Source organism: Numida meleagris, chromosome 9, assembly GCF_002078875.1.
Source record: "Numida meleagris isolate 19003 breed g44 Domestic line chromosome 9, NumMel1.0, whole genome shotgun sequence".
NCBI lineage: Eukaryota > Metazoa > Chordata > Aves > Galliformes > Numididae > Numida > Numida meleagris.
In genome coordinates this window covers 7,075,890-7,096,572 of record NC_034417.1, presented here as the reverse complement: position 1 = coordinate 7,096,572, position 20,683 = coordinate 7,075,890, and the positions used below count along the sequence as shown (strand labels likewise).

At 37.2% G+C, this 20,683-nt stretch overlaps 1 protein-coding gene across 12 annotated transcripts in view; it reads right to left on the bottom strand.

Annotated features, from left to right (window-relative positions):
* The window catches only part of ZNF280D (zinc finger protein 280D), a 54,887-nt gene continuing 45,981 nt past the window's right edge, over nucleotides 11,778-20,683 (bottom strand). For 5 of the 12 annotated variants that reach the window (XM_021407212.1, XM_021407217.1, XM_021407213.1 and 2 more), the window contains one exon: nucleotides 14,594-17,217. In XM_021407212.1, the coding sequence (XP_021262887.1) occupies nucleotides 16,587-17,217 (631 nt within the window). In that variant the 3' untranslated portion in view covers nucleotides 14,594-16,586. Of the gene's footprint in view, nucleotides 11,867-12,549; nucleotides 12,600-13,310; nucleotides 13,478-14,593; nucleotides 17,218-20,683 lie in introns of those variants that run through there. The other 7 variants (XR_002441780.1, XR_002441779.1, XM_021407218.1 and 4 more) reach the window with 7 other exon arrangements.

The window sequence follows — 20,683 nt, the reverse complement described above, 5'->3', positions numbered from 1 at the left end:
CCCGTAAGATCTGTGCTCCAGACCCTTCCTGCTTCGCTGCCCTTCTCTGAACACGCTCCAGGGCATCACTGCCTTTCTTGCAGTGAAGAGCCCGAAACTGAACACGGTACTCAAGATGTGGCCTCACCAGTGCCAGTACAAAAGGATGATTACCTCTCTGCTCCTGCTGGCTGCACTATCTCTGATACAAACCAGGATCCCACTGGCCTTCTTTGCCACCTGGGCACACTGCTGGCTCATGTTCCAGCACTGTCAGCTAACAACCCCAGATCTTTTCCTGCCATACAGTCTTCCAGCCACCCTGCCCCCAGCCTGCAGCAATGCACAGAGTTGTTGTGACCAAAGTGAGGACCTGGCACTTTTTCTTGTTAAATCTCACATAATGGGCCTCAGCCCATCAATCCAGCCTATCCAGATCCCCCCGTAGGGCCTTCCTACTCTTAAGCAGACCAACCCTTTCTCCCAACTTGCTGTCATCAGTAAACATACTGATGGTGCAAACTTACTGAGGGTTTTTCTACAAATGACACCAATGAGGCTCTTTGGTGCTGACAGAAACAGGAACATTTCTGTTGGACTTCTGTTGGGTCCAAAGGGATGAAAAATAAGAGTTTCTGCATGTTAATTCCTTCAAGCAATGGAAGTGAAGCATCAGGATCTCTTCTTTCTCTCTTCTTTCTCCTCTTTGCTCAGGCTTTCCCTTCCTCAGTCACTCTTGCAACATGCCAAACACCTGCAAAATGGTGAGTAATCACAAGAGCAGAGAAATGGACACTTCTGCTAAGAGAAAAGGCTACTCAGGACACAAACAGAGGTAGGGAAAAGCTCTGAAAGCCCCTCCTCTTCATACCCACTCAGTAACACAGAAAAAGGGATGTGATGGTAAAACTATTAATACTAAGATTCGAGAGGTCTGGCTAAGCTTATCCTAACAAAAGGGATATTCCTTACAACCAAAAGCATCAGTTCTGTACTAGATGAAAAATTAGAGCCAGTGTGGTAAAATAACTGAGGACATTGTGACTTCCAGTGAAGCAAAAACTGCATGAAAAAGCCAACAAGAACAATTTCAGCAACTTCTGGGCCAACACGGTGTCTGTTCCAGTCGTGATAGCTTCATGCTGCGAGTTTTCCCTTTAAAAATTTACTAAAACCAATCTGTATCTTCCTAAACTCAGAGCAATCTCCCGTCCTCAGGAAGAAGTGTCTTACTCTAAATCCGCTTTAACGATCGCGCCTACTCCATTCCGCTGAGATTGTTCAGAAGGAAGAGACTAATCTATTTAGCTTCACGGAGGGTTTCTCTCTGACATGTGCTCTCCTCATAGACCATTTATCAGGATGAAGGGTGCTCCCCAGAGGCTGCAAGCAGCAGGACAGGCCCAGCCTGAGTGACAGTTTGTCCTGCAGAGATTGACTTTAATGAAGCGCAGAATAAACAGGAAGATTAAGAGAGTGCAAAAATCAGTGACAAGTTTTGAGTTCACCTGGGCAGCTTAAAGCGCAGCAGAGACCTTCCATTGAGTTATAACACATATTTCGTAGATTATTTATTTTGGTAGGATTTTGTAAATATTCATCATGGAGTTTCTTTTGTGACAACATGGCTTTATTATACATGAACCACTTTTAGCAAAGCTCAAATCACTACTGTAGCATTTCCTGCTGAGTCTGTCTGAGCTCATACTACTGCCAATGAAGAGAAGCAGATGCACCTGCCAGATACATCAGCCTGAAGGTGAGGCACTGACTTTTACCAGAATAAGATCAACTCAGACACAGCCTTTCACTCGAACTTCGGGAACTTAGGTCTGAAGTGTAACCAAGTATTGTTCTTCATCAAATATGAAGGAAGTTGATAAACTGAGGCTGAGAATGAAGTGATGAATGGAGACAAGTTCATCATTCAATGACAATGAGCTACATACGTAGAAAGGAACCTTCCTATCACATCACTTCACAGAGAATTTTGATATGCTGTAGGCATCTACCGCCAGCAATTAAGGCTCACATTGAACCTTCTTGTCTCTGGATGATCTTCTGAACTTAAATGTAAAGAAACCACTCATATCTCCTTCTGTAAATGCCATTATTGAGGAAAACACAGAATACTGGTGGGATCATTTAATCCCAGAAAAGTGGATGGGAGCCTTAGCTCCAGTTACTAGAGCTGCAGAATTAAGTCGGTGTAATTACGCTCAAGTAGTTTTGTTCATGCAGGCCTGAAACTCTCTACCAAAACAAAACAGAAAGCAGTTTCCATACTACAGCACACAATCTTACTGCAAAATTTCAGGAAAGTCTGTCATTTTTGACAAAGAGGCTACAAAAAGTCAACTTTACAGATGCTGTTAGGAAGTTCACATTGTCCCATTCATCACCTCGTAAAACTTCTGCTTTGTCTTTACCAGTTTTCACGTGATATCCAAACCAAGAGACAACAGCTGCTACAGAGCATGAGTATGTACATGCATATATGCACTCTGTAGCAGCAGAGTATGTATAAATATAAATACACATATATTTTTAAAACAGTATATAAAGGGCCTTTCTGTAAGTACAAGAATTGAAGTTAAATGCGAAACAAGCAACAAGCAATGTAACTGTAATCTTAGATGTTTCAGGATCCAAACCTGCCCACAGTGCCATTATACATTCTCAACAGATGATGGCACCAAAATTCAATCTGTAAGTAAAAACTACCAAGTAGCTGACAGATTGCTTGGGTAAGTACATTAAAACAAATGCACCACCATTCAGCTAATTTAAACTATATAAAATAGACATAAACTAAGTAAAGATTTGAATATGCCTTTTAAAATAATCTGCCACCTTTCTCCTGCTCCCTCCTTCTCCATGTCTCAAACTTTTATCCTTAGCCATTAAACAGAGACTTTGTCTTGCGCAGTGTGCATAGCAGAATGAGATAGACTCTTACTTCTGAGGAATGCTATGGATACTCGTTCCTGCTACCTTCACACCCCCCGACTTTGCTGACGTTTGCTACATACAGCAGTGAGCATTCTCCTAAAAGCACAGGATGAGATGCACGATCAAGAATTCGCAGCTCAACAAGCAATCAGCAAACTTTACTTCCAAATCCATAACTAATTAAGCTGTTAGAAGTCAGAAAACTACTATTCCTTTACAGACATTTTCATGAGCTTCTTACTTTGTTTTTGTCAAATATCCTGGTTTAAACACCATCAGTTTTGGCAAGCACTATAAAAAAACATCTGCCACATTAATATTCACCCATTAATTTATCAGAAATTGAGTCTGCCTTTACTGCTTCTCAGGTAAACATCACATACAGATCTAAAATAAATGGAGCTGAACATACGATTTAAAATTTGGAAACCTGATTAGTAGTGTATTTCTAAGGCAGATTATGTGTTAAGGTAGAAAAGAAGGTGTTGAATAATTCAACAGAAAATACAACAAATCAATAATTGGGTTATTTGCAATTTACTGCCCTTTAGTCTCTGCAGAGATTTAACAGAAGCTATGTTGCTTAAACTATGAAAAGACAATTTATATTTGCCATATGTTAGCAGAATCACCAATAAAATAGTAATTGATAATTGGAACGAGACTCAAAAATATTATGCTGAAACCCCAGAACCATGTCCTGGAACCAATGGTCAGATCAGCACTTTGTTCATGGTACTGCTCTGATATGGCTCAAGGAAGACAAAGAGGTCCATGAATTCCGAAAGAAAAAAACCCCAACAGCTGTACTCGTTAAAAGTGCAATTATTAGGTTGAATTCTACACACCAGGCTAAACAATTTTTTTAATGGGTAGAACTAATATTTAATGAAGAAATTTAAATAATAAAAAAAAAAACCTGCAAATCCCAAACTACAGAATATAAAGAGGAAAACAATTTTTTTGACACCTGAGATATTTGTACGTTGCTATTCCCAAAGAAACTGCACTGAAATTTGGAGGCTTAAACTGCGTCTTCTGTGTTTAGAGATCACTCTGAAGGCAATTTCTATAAGCTGTCTATTTATTCCTGCAGGCTCATTCATTTACTGATTGGACTGTCATTTTCTGACAGGCAGCAATGAAGGTATTAGGAGCTGTTTTACCCTGCTCCATGCGTTCTATATATTTCCTCATTAAACAGTATTTTGATGCATTATAACAAGACAACATCATTCTTTATGCTTGATGCATAGGTAACATTTTTTACTAGTCTGTGTCTACTAAAAACAGCAGCATTTTTTATTATTAGATACCATACACCCTTCTCGTTGCTTTTCAGGTACATCAGATAATGGCTTTCTGTAAGATGTCACTATTTCTGTATTTAAATATGCAATTAGGATGGAATTTTACACTACCCAAAATAAAGAATTAGTAATGCTGAAGTTGTTGGTACTATTTCAAAATAATATTCTGTTCTATCCGGTGGTTGTTTCTTCCTGTGTATTGTGAACGTTAGACCATGGTTACAAGCTTGGAAAAGGCCTCGTAAATGAAAACACTGGAATGGAAATTCTTTTTTTTCTAGCTCTGCTAGAAGTACCATAGAAGCTCTGTTTCAGTCCATTTTCATGGAGAGTGAATTTTAGAAATGTGCTTATTCTCCACATTTCCGATTTTGATATATTAAATTCCTTTCTCCAATCTCCCATCGCAAACTTCTAATAGGATTTTTCTGTTAACTAGGTACAAAAAGTACCAACATAAATCTGGGTTGGGCCGCTGCATGCAGCTGTAGTACAAATGCTACACAATAAGTGTTGGAGTTAAAAAGCCAAGTTACATAGTTCTAATAGCAGGACGTCATTTCTGGTTCTCTAACTAGCTAAAATCAAGGCAAGGCAAAGTAGAATTGGTTTTGTTCAAGGGGAATATTTTACATCTTCGCATTATCATTTTTTCTGCATGAGACCACTACATTATTAACTAAGTCTCACATTACCTCCATTCTCGTCAGCAACTACAAGGACCACATCCTCATCCAATGGCAGAGTATCACTTTATCCCTAAATCTATGCTTGACTGATGAACTGAAGCCAGCCAGCTTCACATGCAGGCTGTAAAAGCACACCCAATGCCCATGGCCATCATGCCAGCAGACTTTTCTTTCAGCTAAGTGGGCAACATCGCTGGTTTTGGAGGCGTGTTTGCAGAGAGGTAGATAATACTCACCTACATTAAGTTATTCTTTTGCTCCCTGTTCAGTGAGTAAGGGAATTAAATGAGATACGTAACAAGCCTGATTTCCTACTAAAGTTGAATTTGACCAATACTGCAGCATGCATCTTCTGTAGATTAGATTCTTAATGACTACATCTCAGCTAATCTCATACTGTGGAGTCCAGCTGTACAGTACCAACATGACTTCACAAATGTGAAGAGTGAGGTGTTGTAAGAAACACAGTTGTGACAGTAAAAAAGTTTACATGGTTTAACACCAGTTTCAGACTGCTCAAGCTGTTTTTGAGTTAACTCTGATGCAAGAACAAGGCTGGCAACTCCCTACATTGAAAATGAATCAAGGCAGGTTTAATAGGAATCTCAATCAGATATCAGATTAAAACACTCATTAGTGCATCTCATCAACACATCATTTGCAGAATAAAGGTCCTGGCAATGAATAAAACCTTAAGGAAATACAACACCCTCCAAAAATGGTCAATCCATCCCATGAAAACTTAGCAAAGCCATGATTCCATCTAATATAGATCATAAGATTGGACTGAATAAATAGTAAGATGGACTGAAAGGGGAGGAGGAAAGACACTGTGATTAGCAGTAAAACGCCAACAGTGTAAACTGAATAAGTTTCTTCAGTTCTGGAGCAGTATTCATTTACAGACAGGGAAGAAAGAAACCTCAGGAGGAGCTTCAGAAGGCCACACCTTACTGGCCACAGAATAGAAGTTTTATTTTAAAGTTTTAAAGAAAGGCACAAGGATTTTTGCACTGTACTTTTCCTCAGCCAGCTTTACATTCCAGACCAAAATTCTATCCTCTACTCTTCTGGGGTATGTGTGTGTGCACACGCATGCATATGTGCATTTCAGCAATTAATATAAAAGTTAATCCACTTGGAGTGATGAGAAATGTACATTACATTTAAATGAGCAGAGGGAATAACAAAGAAAACAGATGAAAACCATTACAGGTGTCTGTAAGGAAGAGAATATGGATGTGAAGTTTGAGAATTTTAACAGCTGCCATTAAAATACCCCAGTGCAAATTAGGATAGTAAAGCCTTTAACAAATCTTGCGGGTTACTGATGTTTGGCCTATGCGTCCACAGAGGGTTGAAATTAATGTAGCGTGCTTTAAACCCAGAATGTGAGTTTAGAGTAGTTTTGTATTCTGGTAATTGTGATCTTCATGCAGACTGAGTTTCTGCCTTTTACTAAGCAAAACATCTCTTTTGTAGAAGCTCAGTACTTTAGCCTTCTGAGTATTCGGATCAATATATGCAGTCAAAGGACAAGAAGTAGCCTGAAATGTAGCACAAGCATGATTTAAATTGTAAGCTACCTGAAGTAGCTATACAAACTGGCAACTCACTCTTTCCTTGTTTTTGGTTATAGCACGAGAAGGGTCAGCGAGGTTCAGTAATAAACCATGCAAAATCTAAGTTCAATTAGCCTTTTTCATTAATTACAATAAAAGGAGACTCTCTTAAATAATCAGATATTTGCCTTGTTTACAGAAATTATGCCCACTACTATAAATCAAAGGATTTTTTTTTTTAAACATTTTGTTCTTCTCCCACACATCGCTCTATCCAGGTAATTTTATTAAGTAAAGCAAATAATTTCAGGTTCCTAGAAGACAATGCTCATTTACGGTTTTGCAAATCATTAGAACACTAACTTCAAAACAAACCAAGCTTCTTTTACACAAAGGCTGCTCTGAAAGTAATGCCTCCTATTTTATCATGGTGGCCTACAATGTCAAAGGTGGATGCTGGTGATATGGCAGTAGAGGGTGAACCTTCCCATAAATATTCTGTTATATTTTGTTGCTGTGCAACAGATGGCAGCAGAGGAGCAGTCTGACACTGAAATGCAGATGAAGTAAAGGGGTGGAACTGAATTCCTCTATGTGGAAAAAATTGCACCCAGTGACATTCATCGAGATTTGCTGAACAGTAATGGAGACCAAACAGTGGATGTGAGCACAGTGAGGCGGTGGGTGGTGTGTTTCAGCAGTGGTGACAGAGATGTGAAACACAAGCCATGTTCCAGATGGTCATGCACAGTTATCACACCACAAAATGAAGAGCATTAAAATCAGTTCATCTGCATTATGACTAGGGAACTGTGTACAGAGCTGAGTATCAGCTTCAATGTGTTGGAAAGGATGGTAGTAATGTTGGAATATCGTAATGTTGGCACCATGTGGGTCCCACAAATGCTCTCTCAGGAACAGAAAGAACACTGTATGCAAGTTTGTCAGTATCTGTTGAACCAATATGAGGCTAAAGAGGACAGTTTCCTGGATCGTGTCGTTAAGTGATGAGATGTGGTGTCACTGCTACGAGCTGGAGGCTCGAACTTCCAGAGTCAGGCAAGAGAAGAAGACAACCTTTCTACTGCAATACAATAACACCAGGCCCCATACCAAACTGAAGACCGTGGAGCACACTGCCAATCTTGGCTGGACTGTCCTATCACACCCACTGCACAGTCCAGATTTGGTGCCTAACTTCCATCTGTTCAGGCCAATGAAAGATGGACCGCGTAGGTAACATCTTCCTAGCAACAATACTGTCAAAGCAGCTGGAAAAGAGTGGGTCATCTCTGCTAGTGCAGATTTTTACAGGCTCTTGTTCATTGCTGGCGAAAATGCACAGCTAACGGTGTTGACTGTTCAGAAATGGTGCTACAAGCTGAGAACTTGCTCTAGCAAATAGTGTTATTGTAACTCTTCATATTACTTTTCACAGAACTAACTAGGAGGCATTACTTTCGGAGCAACATACTCACTTTTACTTAAGAAGTAAGTGACAGAAATAAAATTCAGAATTTACAAAAATCTTTTTAAAGTAGAAAAAGATGTTACCATGTATGTGTGAAGGAAAAGACCTAGTTTTAGCTTTTCATTCTAAGGATGGGAAACTATTCTCCCTGTAAAGCCAAGTCTGTTAATTGCTGTTTTGAAGGTTATTAATACCAACTGCAAATGCAAAGACATTTTTAATCCTTTGCAATAAATGGAACATCCAAAATACACATTCAGAAATAACTTAGTTGAATAATTGCTGTACTAAGGGACATGGTTTACTGGGGAAATATCAGTCGTAGGTGGACAGCTGGACTGGATAATCTTGGAGGTCTTTTCCAACCTTGGTGACTCTATGGTTCTATGAAATGAAGGGTAGTTTGCACACCCAATCTGGAGAGTTGTGAAAAAAAGATTTCATATTCAAAAATATCAGTATCAGCATTCGGAAATATCAGTATCATAAAACTGTATTTAAAATCCAATTTATTGAAAATGTAATAGAACTTTGGTAATTGACATTTTACACCCAATTGTCAATCAATGTGAGCAAGAAAGACGTGGTCCAAGAGACTCTCTTTTTGTAAATACTGCCTTTTTGCTATAAAATATAAACTATTATTAGAAAGCATTTTAGCTATTACAATCCAACACAGCAGAATTTAGCTCAGCCTGCAGACAATCATAAACCATACCCCCAAGGATTATTAACCCTCTTCTAGTAAACTTAAGCTAATTAATGGAAGACTGAGGAAAGCAGAAAAGAAACCTACTGCAGGGAACCTGCTTTACCAAGGGATTGGACTAGATGGTCTCCAGAGGTCCCTTCCAACCTCTACAATTCTCTGATTCTGTGCAAACAGCTTGATTGAAGATCTAAGGTGAATAGAGCACAGCTCTGGTTTTGTAAATGAGTCAAAGCTGTGTAGCAGCTGGAGCACAGGGAGCATGCTACTCATCTCAAACCTGCCTGAAGGTTATGTGAAAACTGGCTGCATCTTGCAGCATGAACTGTTCATCTGCCATGGGGAAATCTGCCTGAGTACAGACTGTGGGTTACGGTTTGCAGTCTGTACTTTTCAGAATGCTGTTGAAGTAACAAGGTAGTTATAAGCATATTTGAAAGGACATGACTGTAATTAGGGAAAAGTGTGTGCTAGAGGCTGTTAAAATTTAATTTGGATACCAAATTACATCTCAGTTCTCTTTCCTTCACAAACAGCAATGAAAAGCTTCTGACCTAAAATAAGCTTCTTTAAAATTGAGTACAGAAGCTGTTACTCAGCCTTTATATTGTACTATCACCCTTAAAATACCACTCAATTAGGTCTTACACTTGTCCTATAACAAAATCCCTGCCCCAAAGTGTTTGCAGTTTGGGTTATAAGGTCTAATCATAGCATGAGTGTAAACCGGAAACTCTCTTACAATGAGCAAAATTCTAAAAAAATCAAGATAATTACAACCCTAGCTCATCCTGATTTGTGAGGTTATTTTTAGAGCAGCACAGGCTGCTGTGCTTTAAGCTTTTTTACATTTGCATTAAGTCCTCTGTGATTCCCCCTCTGAAATGTGTGCATATGCTGAGTCCATGTGAGACGCTACCACTGGCGCTTGTCATAAGAATTAAATCCCTCTCAAGCTTGTTTACAGCTCAGCACTTGTCATACTGCTCCCCTGAGCTTCATGGCTTACTGGTTTTTTTTTTCCCCCCCTTCTCTCTGGCTCTGTGAAAGATTTAATTTCTTTTTTGTTTATGTGTGTACTTACACTTGCAGGTGCAGAAAAAAAATTGCTGTACCCAGATGTTCTGCTGCTGCAGTAGCATACATACAGCCAAAATTAAGGAGAAAAACTGTACTGGATAAGCAACCTTCTCATACAGTATTTTACAGCATATTTAATAAACCTATCATGTTTCACTGACAACAAGACTCTTGAATACAAGTTTGGGAAAATCAATTTTTTTTTATAGTTGCTGTCTCTACTCTTTCACAAAGAACTTTTCAAAGCCTGAAGGTGGTCCAATTACTCCTATTTTCAGTTTTGCTCATATATTGTTGCAGCAGTTACAGACATAATCATCAGTACAACTACTGCATACCAAGCTGTCTTAGCTCATTACTGAATTAGTTGAACCTTAGAGAGTTTGATCCAGATTTTCAGTCATACTTTGAAAAATATATCGGGTTGTTAAAAAAAAAAAACAACCCTCTTGTTCTTGCAGTAATAAGAGAAATCATTGCCTGGATTGCCTGTGGAGACTCTAGTTCTCACACGTGAAATCACATCTAGTTAAACATATCTCCATTTCACAAATGCAGCTGGTTAACACTGCAAACTCATTTACCCCAACTCATATTCTAACAGCCTATGAAAGGGTGCAAAGACTAGTAAGCTATTGCTCCATAGGCAGCTACTGTAGCTATCCATCTACACCACAGTAATAGCTTGTCTGCTTCACCCTAACAGCACATGCAGAAACAGAGGCTTTCTGCAATCAGTAGAAAGGCTCCTGAACTCCTTCGTTCAAGCTCAGTACATGCATTGGGAATCTTTCCTTAGACATATATGTTCCTAGTGAAATAAGTTTATTAGCACAATTATGTGCAGAATACAGTTCTTTTGTAATTTTTCTTTGAACAGCTTTTACATCCTGGTTTTTCTAGTCATGCACAACATGTAACATAGATCTTTCTGATGATGTGAACGGTAAAAATACAAGCATCTGACACAGTACCCACTGGAATTTTGAAGGATGCTGCTGTGAAATTCAGATGTCCGAACCTGCTTTTCTTTTACTTGTTTGCAGCTTCAGTAACTTCCTCTACAGCTTCCAGTAGGCTCTGTATAAGGAGGCTTGATTACCTGTCGTACAGTCAGCGTTCTGACTACTGTCGTAGTGGGTGAGATAAGACCTCTTTTTCCTTCTATTTTTCTTTTTTAATATGTATACCTTTGCATGTTGGTTCCCTGGATTATCAGCCATCAACAAAATAAAAATTGGTTCCTCAGTGAGGCTCAGTACTTTCCTGATCTTGGGACTGATCTGGCACAAGAGTTCCCATGAAACTGGTGAACAGTCTATAAGCTAGAACTATTTCTTCTTTCTAAACCTCCTCGGTTTTATATCTCAGCTTCCTTAACTTCATTACACACAACTATATACCCTCTTAAACTAATGGCACAGCAGTAAAGATATGGTTGTGTAAAAAGTGCAGGAGAGAAAGTCCATTTCCTATGTTAGGAGAATGCCATACCAGTGAAACTGTTTTTTACAACATCACTAAAATTCTAGGTGCTGTACAAATAAAAAAGACAGTACTGACTTAATATGGTCTCCAACCGACACAAGTTCTCTACTCTGTATTTTTTTTTTCAGCAGATCAAATAAAAGACAGATAGTCTAATGCAGCCATGGATGAGATGAAGAAAGCACTTTTCACCTACTCAGAAGATTTGGCAGTGAAATATATTTAGCTTGACAAACAGGAATTATAATTATCAGATTTTAGTGAGTGACCTTATCAATCATTGATCTTTACCTAAGTGGTGTACATTATTCTAAATATCAGACTACATTCGGGTCACCTTTCTTTGTGCCGTGAAGCCACTGATAACAGTTTGGTCAGAAGCTTCACAGAATCTAATGTTTCTTCAGAGAGACCTCCACTCTCAATAACTAAAACACTAAAAGCAGAAGCAATTTCACCTACATATTCTGTATTCCACTCACAGTAAAGTTTCCATTTGCTGCTGCTTCTTATTGATCTTTTATTGCAATGAGGCATCTTGACACACCAATGACACTCTTCATTTGCTGCTTTGAATTTTCTCTGGAGATTCTGTTCAGTACAATTCCTAACAGCCTTAGCACCACCTACAAGGAAGAGAATACAGCTGTTACTGCACTGAGGCTGAAGTTCAGGGTGGATTTATTTCACCCACTATCTTGGGATAAGCAGGAGAACAAGTATTTTTTCATTGCTCCTCCTCCAACTGCTGATTTCAGAGAGTTGAACGCTCATATACAAAATGATGTAAAAGAGATAGATACAATCAAGAAGTACTCACAGAAGTGCAAAGTAGATTGTAAGCCCTCTCAAACAATGTATTTTATTAATGTGGAAAGAACCAATGCATTTCTAAGGTGTGTGCAAACGCTGAATAACAAATACATTAACATAAACCACATGTGATGTGAGAAGACAGAAGATACATTTTTATTACTGCCAGAATACAAATGGCAGTAAGAGGTCAGTCTGTTAACAGCTTTTAAGATACCAATGCCAAACACCAATTCCCTGGTGGAGTTAAATCAATCGGTCCTATCTCATAGTTGAGGAAAAGAAAAGACATCCGCTTTCAAGCAGAATTCTGTTTTGGTTTAATTTCAACAACAAATACATTTTCCCTTATCAGTAATAGTGTCTATTGGCAATTACGCTAGGAAGGGTCAACTTTATCCTGGCGGAAATGCACCTTTTAGAGACACAGCTCTCAATACAATGTTTCCCAGAGCCCTTATGAAGCCTCACTAGCACACCCACTGATCAAACTTACCTATATGGAGAGTAGAGACAGAATCCAATTTCCTTTCAGGGTTGGCTCACCTAACCAAGAGCACGCTTAGATTAGCGGAACATTCTAAATCAACTACAGTGGCAATTTTACAATGTTTTAGATAAGTTTTTGCTCTACAGAGTTTAAGGACTGTTGCTGAAACCTACCTTCTTCTTAACATCATTAAAATAAAAAAAAAGAGCTTTCTTTTCATCTATGTCAGGGAAACTAAAACCCAATTACATTCTCATAGTTGCCTACAAATACAAGCGTGTGTGTGCAAACCATAATTTGTGCGCATGCAGCAGCAGTTCAGCGTGGTTAAGGCTTCATTTGACCTCCTATCCCACCACCACTTACCCTCCACCAGGTTCGGTTTTTCTGAAAGTTTCCTTTCGGGCTGAATTCGTCCTAGTTAAGGTACTGGGATTCATTTTGCATCCCTCCATTCTGTCTCAGACTTATGTACTAAGAAGATTTCATATATGAAGTAAATGAAGATTAAAGTGTGAGTGACTAATATTTTCCAGGGTTGCAGACTAGTTTTTATCTTTCAAAATCCTATGCAAATAACATTTGAATTCAGAATTCATATTTAAAATCAAACTAGTCTTCTGTAACTTCTGCAATAAGATGCTGCAATATGCAATAAACCAAACACTGTGAATTTCCTTATTACTATAAACATGTTTTACATATGCAAACAGTAGAAGTTGTATTACAACCTTTAAAGCCTTTATGCTGAAAGATGCAAATGTCATAATTAAAAATTCTACCTTTAGTGACAGCAGTTGATTGAAATATACAGAACCAGTAACATCTCTGGAGATCCAGCCATAAAAAAGCAAACAGCCTCGCATCCAATAGCTTCATGACTTGCAGCTGTTGGGTATACTGTGCCTATTCCTCTTCTGGCAATGCTTTCCCCCTGAAACAACAGGAATTTGTCTACAATCCCCTACAAATTACTCCAAAAGCAGTATCTTTTTTTGCCCAAACTACACAAGACAAACCGAGGCATTCGCTGCATTTGAGGAAATGCCAACTGACCATAAGCTACTGATTTTCAATAGTTTTTAACTGAACAGAAATAAAGCTAATGTGTGCATGGCATGTATCATCTTTAAAAATAGTAAGTTATCTAACCAAGACAAAATTATTACTCAAGTAAATATTGTAAATCTCTTCAGAAGTGAAACACATATTCTAGTATGGATACCAAGAATTAAACTGAAGTCACTTTTTTTAGCAAGGCAACGAAAACCTGAGGTAAAATGTTTTCATAAGTTCAAAGAGAAAGGTGGCACAGAGAAAGAACTACTGATGGCTGAAGAAAACAAACTTTCATATGACTCAGAAACAACCAAAAAATGAGTTATGTGCACAGTTACATACAAATAACTCAAATGTAGTCATTGTAAATTGATCTTTTGGAATGACTTACGCCAAAAACATCTATTTAGCTTTGGTCTAGGAACCATACAGAATACATGAAAGGGATTAACTTTCGTAATTATGCAATTTCCTGCAGTGTTGAGGTAACAAATTTCTTCAGATAGGAAAAACAAATACATTTTTCATTCTTCACAAAAATAGCATACCACTGCTTTCATTATACAATTTAATAATCTATTTTAAGTGTCTGATGGTCTTGCTACCACTATCTAGTATTTACTTGCCCCATTTGGAAGGGTTGCTATTTCTTATGTTAGACACCTGGTGAGTTTTAGACCTAACATTACTGTTGTAATGTATATGCATGCTCTTCACAGTCTGAAATGGACAACCTTTTACATATTAAGTATCTGAGAATTCACATATGCATTTTGGTCAAATACTCAGGCTTTTTTTCAGTCTCAGTTTGGTTTTCTACATATTCTCAAAAGTATGGGGCATTTAAACTACATGTTTTCATCCAAATTCATATTATTAAAATGGCAAATATTTTAAAAATTTAATTGCAAAAAAGAAAAATGTGAGGAAATTACAAGCAAGTATCATACAACTGGTTCCACTTGAAGTTAATCTTTTCCAACACCACATATGAATTTTCCAAAATATTTAATTGGCATGTAAAATCAACCTTCAGATTAAAAATATGACAGGTTTCTCTTGGTTTATATGCACTCATGAGCTGCTTCAGTAACATACATAGGAAGTTCTATAGCTGGTTTACTCCTTTGAACTACCCTTCTTAGGATGCTGTATTTCATATTCCCTCATGCCTACATGCATGAAGACAACAGACTTGTTAATAATACCTCGAATTAACAATTTCACTACAACCTTTAAAGAACAGAAGAATATTGCAACTTATTGATCTCAGCTTTTTTGTCTCTTTTTATTTTATTTTATTTGGACTTCTTTAAGCAGAAGATCTCGGAGAGCTGTGACTACCTAAGTCATTCCACTTCTCTTTTAAAAAGGCTTCTAAACCTGCATGGATGAAAATTAAGGAGCAATTTAAAATTTAATTCATGTGACCCTTCAGAGTTCTAAGCAATTTCTGAGATGTTGAGATGCGGTTTATTTAGAGGCTTCGACAACAAGCAGGATGGTCTCTATATTTTAATGCTGTTGCTGATTAGACTCATTTAGCAGCCAAGTCTAGTCAACCTAAAAGGACAGAGAAAACTTCAGCTGCATGCTGATGGTCCAGAAAAATATCTCTACGTAATCTGGAGAAGTTCACACATCTAACCACAATACACAGCTAGAAAAATATTCTTATGCATAGGCACTTGCTCATTTAATTCTTAAAAACAAAAAAGAAAAAATCACTTAAGCAAACTCACAATTTTGAAATGAAACTGTTCCTGCAAACTGCTACCAAATCTTTTTTTAAAAAGGTGGGAATATTATGCCAAAAGTTTCAAGCTGAGCAGTGAAATTATTCACAAAGACAAAATTTTGTTGCAAATATTTACTCAAAAAAGTAATAATTTACAGCAGTGCTTTAACAGCTGTTCAAAACATTTAACACTCATTAAAAACAAAACTAGGTCAAAAGCACATTCTGAATGTTTCAAATGGAGCAAGGAAGTTTTAAGAGCAAGCTACTGTCATATTCATTCCTACACCTAGCTGCTAACTATAGAGAAAAAATCAACAAAAAGCCAGCAGCTATCGTTCTGCATATAACTTAGACTACAAAAAGTCGTGAAATTGAACTGTACATTCCCACATTATATGCTCTCATGTCCTTTTTCTAAGAGTTAGCAAGTAGCAGCTGCAAAATGGCAGAATGTATGCCAGCTGGTACTTCCAGTTTGGGGTTTTCCTTCTTTCTGCTTAAACAATTTTTACATTAAACCATACTTTGGTTTGCCTTACAGACCATTCCTATGGGTCTACCACTAAGAATATTTAAAACAATGGTAAAAGCCTAAAAGCTACAGTACTTTCAGCAGTATGTCCTACTTTATACAATTATTTCTGGTATTTCTGCACAGTCTGCATACTGAAAACCCCACAAATATATATTTTATTGTAATATTTCCACTTTCACTGAAAGTTTAAGGTAAGTCTACAGTCTGGCAGGATTACACCTGTACAGAGGTGCATAGATTCATATAATTCTGTTTACATGATTTTACAGACAGGAATGTGATACCAAATCCAAAGCTCGTGTTTACCCAGCTATCAGTAGGCCAACAACCATTGCTACAAGTGTGCTTCATTTCAGCATTAGAACTGAATTGGTACTAAGTTCCACTGTTTCATTAAAAGAGTTTTTAAAATCTTCTCTTGGCTAGTAAAATCACCTTACTCCAGATACAAAAAATATGATTTTTTCCTCCTTTCAAATGTCAGTTTATTCAGACATATGACAGAAGAAACAGGCAGATAAACTTAAAAACATATTACCTTTTCTAAATTTACTTGATTCCGTTGTGCACACATAATATATTATCTCCATATGCCAAATTTCCCTTTCAAAAAACCCCCAAACTATTAGCATCAATGAGCACACTCATCAGGAATGGTCCATGGTGTTCCTACCAATATTTATAATACACAAGGAAATGAACATAATTTCAGCTTGCTTCACTTTCATCTGTTTTGTTTACAGTTGTTTCCATTCTGTTGGGGCTGCCTTCTTGAGAAGTCTTGTCTGTTTGTTCAGAGAGTTGTTCAGCTTTCTTTGATGAAGGTGCAACATTACCCTTCTGAAGAATTTCAGTTGCTTCATGCTCTAGTACCTCTGATGGAGTCAAAGGCTCCAAATGAATACTGCCTTGCTCACTCATGTCTGAACTAACTGATTCAGGTTCATTTCTTTTTCTCAAGAACTGCTCAAAACTAACATCTTCACCCAATGTTAGTTTTAAGTCCTTTGCGTTCATTGCTGAAAGTGTAGTTTTATCCAAGTTTTGCACTTTAGGCTGATCAGTCAAGACAATATCATCTGAACTTTGGCAAGTTTTCAACTCACTTTCATCATGAATACATTTTTGTTTCTCGCCTAATTGTTTGTTATGATCTGAATCACAACAGGTTCCTTTCTCATGCAAAGATTTCTTTGTGCTGTTATCATGGAGTTCCAAATTGGGAACATTTTCTGTATCCAACAATGATGAGTTTTCTTCATTCTTTTCAACTGATGCAACTTCATTTTGGTTTCTATTGCATTCTTTCGTTTCCTCTGAAGAATCAAGCTCCTGTTTGCTGAAAAAACAAAATGTTATTTTTCTAAAAGTTATAATAAAGCAACATGTGGCTGTACTCTGCAAAGTAACCCCCAAAGCGGCATTGCCGATTTCCTACCTGTTACCTCTTAAAAATATTCATAGCAAGATGGCCTGAATTTAACAAACATATTTTTCTTACCCATTTATAAATTCAGCTATAGTACTCTTTAATTCTTGCATTTCATCAGTAGAAATGAAGGTTGCTTCCTTCTTCTGATGTGTAATTTTAAAAAATACAGCATTAAGCTCTTCTTCCACACAAATGGAAATACAACTGCTTGAAACTTCCGTCGATGTGTAAGAAAAATAAGCCAGTCCATACCTTTATATTGACAAATTGAATCTGCAATGCTAACGGGTGTCAAGAAAGAAAAAAAGCTAGCAGTTGGAAATCGCAATTAATTCCAATCTAAAATTTAGTTGAGCAACTAGAAATTTGCATTATTTCAATAAGTAAATTGCTGAAGGAGCATTTTTAGTCACTTTTCAGAGCACAACCACATGCTGATCAAATCAAAGGAAGAATATTGTTGACTCATGCAAGTAAAAATGAGAATCTTACTTCATAGTAACATAGAAAACACAACATAAAAAATGTTATACAAAGTAGTTATTGATAATTTTGTATTCTTTCAATAAAGCCACATGCAGTTCTGTAAGGTGATCAGGAAAGGGAAGTCGGAGGGGGATGAGAATTTTCCAAAGAGATTCAACTATGTATTTCAGATGGCACCTCTACCATCAAAAACACTTGGTCACTTGCTGTATGCAAATTGCTCATGTTCATATTCCAGCAGACGAAACCCTACTTTCTGATATTTCTCCTCATTTGTTACAGGAACGCCAGGCTTCTCTCATCATTTCAACGAGGAAGCTCATTTTTTTGCTGTAAAGATTTATGCTTGCTAAAAAACATCATTCAAAACCCACTCAAAATTTTTCAGAATGACAAGTAGCTCTAATTGCCCTAAATGGCGATGTTTGATAGACAAAAACAAAAAACAAAAAAACAGTGAAAAGGTGGCAGAGGGGATGGAAGAACAAGTTGGATTTCAGATGTAAATTCTATAAAAGAAGTGAAATTTGGAGCAAGCACATCTCCCAGTTTAACGTTTGAGTCTATAAGTTGCAAATAGTATCTGAACAGTGATACACAGATAAGAAATGCAAGAGAGATGGCATCACCAAGCATTAAATTTATAAAAAAAAGCATTTGTGCTTTCTTCAAATAGTTTTAAATATGCTTGAAACCACTTCAGCCTAAACCCACTTGGCTAAGCAATGGATAGTTCAAAGACTCTTTCAAGAAATAACCTGCTTCTTGCTATTAAATTTTTACAATGTATTTTCAAACTAAAAGTTAATATAATTCATCTATATGCTAAGTGATATCAAACTGCACAGAAAATTGTCAGTCTAGTCCAGGTGCTACAAGCTACGAACATTCAGAAGTTTGTTTTCAAGCTTTACTTTCTCTTAAAGATCCTAATTCAAGAATATCCAACTTTCTACTTAGGATTAAGATATAGAAGTATTTTGAACAGGGTAAGAGACTACAAAGATATTCTTAAATGGTGAGCTCTTACTGCCTACTGAGGTAGTCATAATAATCATTTCACTGTAACACTGTTTCTTCATTCATAATAAGGAATTAACTCAGGAGGTGAACCTATCTACCGAATTATAACCTGCATTTGCTACTACTGACAGACACAAATGTGTGTGCTTTTCTCCCTTATTAAAATAATACAATAAACAATACTCTCCAATATACATTTTTTTCTATCCAAATTATTCTCCTCCCTCTCAAACTACTAGAAAAAAAAGGAAAATGTAATGTTTCAGAGAAAACTTGAGACAAAGTTCCAGCACAGGAGCTGCTACTCAGAACTACCCAGCAGCTATGAATGATAATTAGCCTTACCACACCTGTTCCTAATTACCTCACCTATTCTAGAAAAATAATTAAGCTACACAGAGCCTTAGAAATTCTAGTAAATATTTAGAACTGTATTCACATGAAAATCTAATCAACTCTACGAAACTGTATATACATGACCTTTAGCTGCTACTTTTCAATGAGCAGCTTGGAAGTGAGCTGAAGTTGCAGAGTTAACAAGCAAAACATTATGCTTTACTTGGCAAGTTTTGAACACAGGTGTGCAAAAATGCATTTAAATAAAGCAATGACTAATTCCTGATTAGCACTGACAGCAACGTTTCCACACAGGGCACTCCAGATGGATTACATTCACGCACCATTCACACCAAGAAACTCTTACAGGACAGATCTACTTTAAGGTAAAACGAGAATCCATCACGATCACCCTTATCTTCCAGCAATCAAACCCCAACTTTGAACAAATCCAGCCTTCTTCACTATCAACTCATTCCTGGTGAAGAGCAGGAGGCGAGGAATGGGAAGGAAGAAAAACTTTCTACATTCATTTCTCATGCAGAAGAAAAACCTCCTCAGTACTTTATACCAATAAAACACAGTTTAAAAATAAAATTGCTGTTTTGAAAGGCAACAAACATCACAAAACCAAATATATAGAAAAGTGTGATCCAGTATCGCTAGATACATCAGTAAGCTCCTTTATATTGAACAACTTTCCAATAAAATAGTTTACCTCTGCTGACAACTGCTGATGAATAAGCAAAAACTCAGTAGTTGTGACATACTCAACCCCTCAATGAAAAAGAAATCCCAAACATACGGAATTTCAAAAAGTTATTCTGTTCAGCAGCTGAAAAAAAAGACTTCTAAGTAACATTAGGAATGACTTTCTAGTCTATACGCAGACAATACTGTGTAAGAATCATAAAAAAAATCAGAGACCAAGTAGATGCAGAAAATAAAAATAAGGATTTTGGTGAAGAATTAGAATATAAAATCTGAGTATTGTTTAATAAAACAACAAACTCATTTTCTAAAGCATGCTACCAGCCATGGCTACAGATTGTGAAAACCGGGTCTATACTGAAGAACCAGCTGCTGTACCGTCTGTACAAAACCAGGCTCGTGAATAAGGCTACTTGCAGAAGACATAATTTTGAGTCCAAGAGATGAATCTACCACGTGAAAGCATACACATACCAAAAGCTAGAGAAACCTGGAAATTAAAAGGATTTTTTCCTTATTGTATAGAAAATGTAAGATCTAGGAGCTATACAAGGCTGAAGGAAGATCAGCTCTGCATACTTGCTGTGTTCTGCTTGTTTGTTTTTCAGTCTTGGTAGTTATGACTGTTGTTTTTTTAATCCTACTAGCTCAAGTTTTCCTTGTTGCCTTTTGCAATGCACATTCACTTAATGTTCTTTAGAGTATTAGTATTTTGTACTAAGCTTCTGAAAACCATTCAGGGAAAAATTTTATAGCAAGAAAAGAAACCATACAGTTTCAGGTGACATTCACATATTTGCATACACAATAGCTGCAA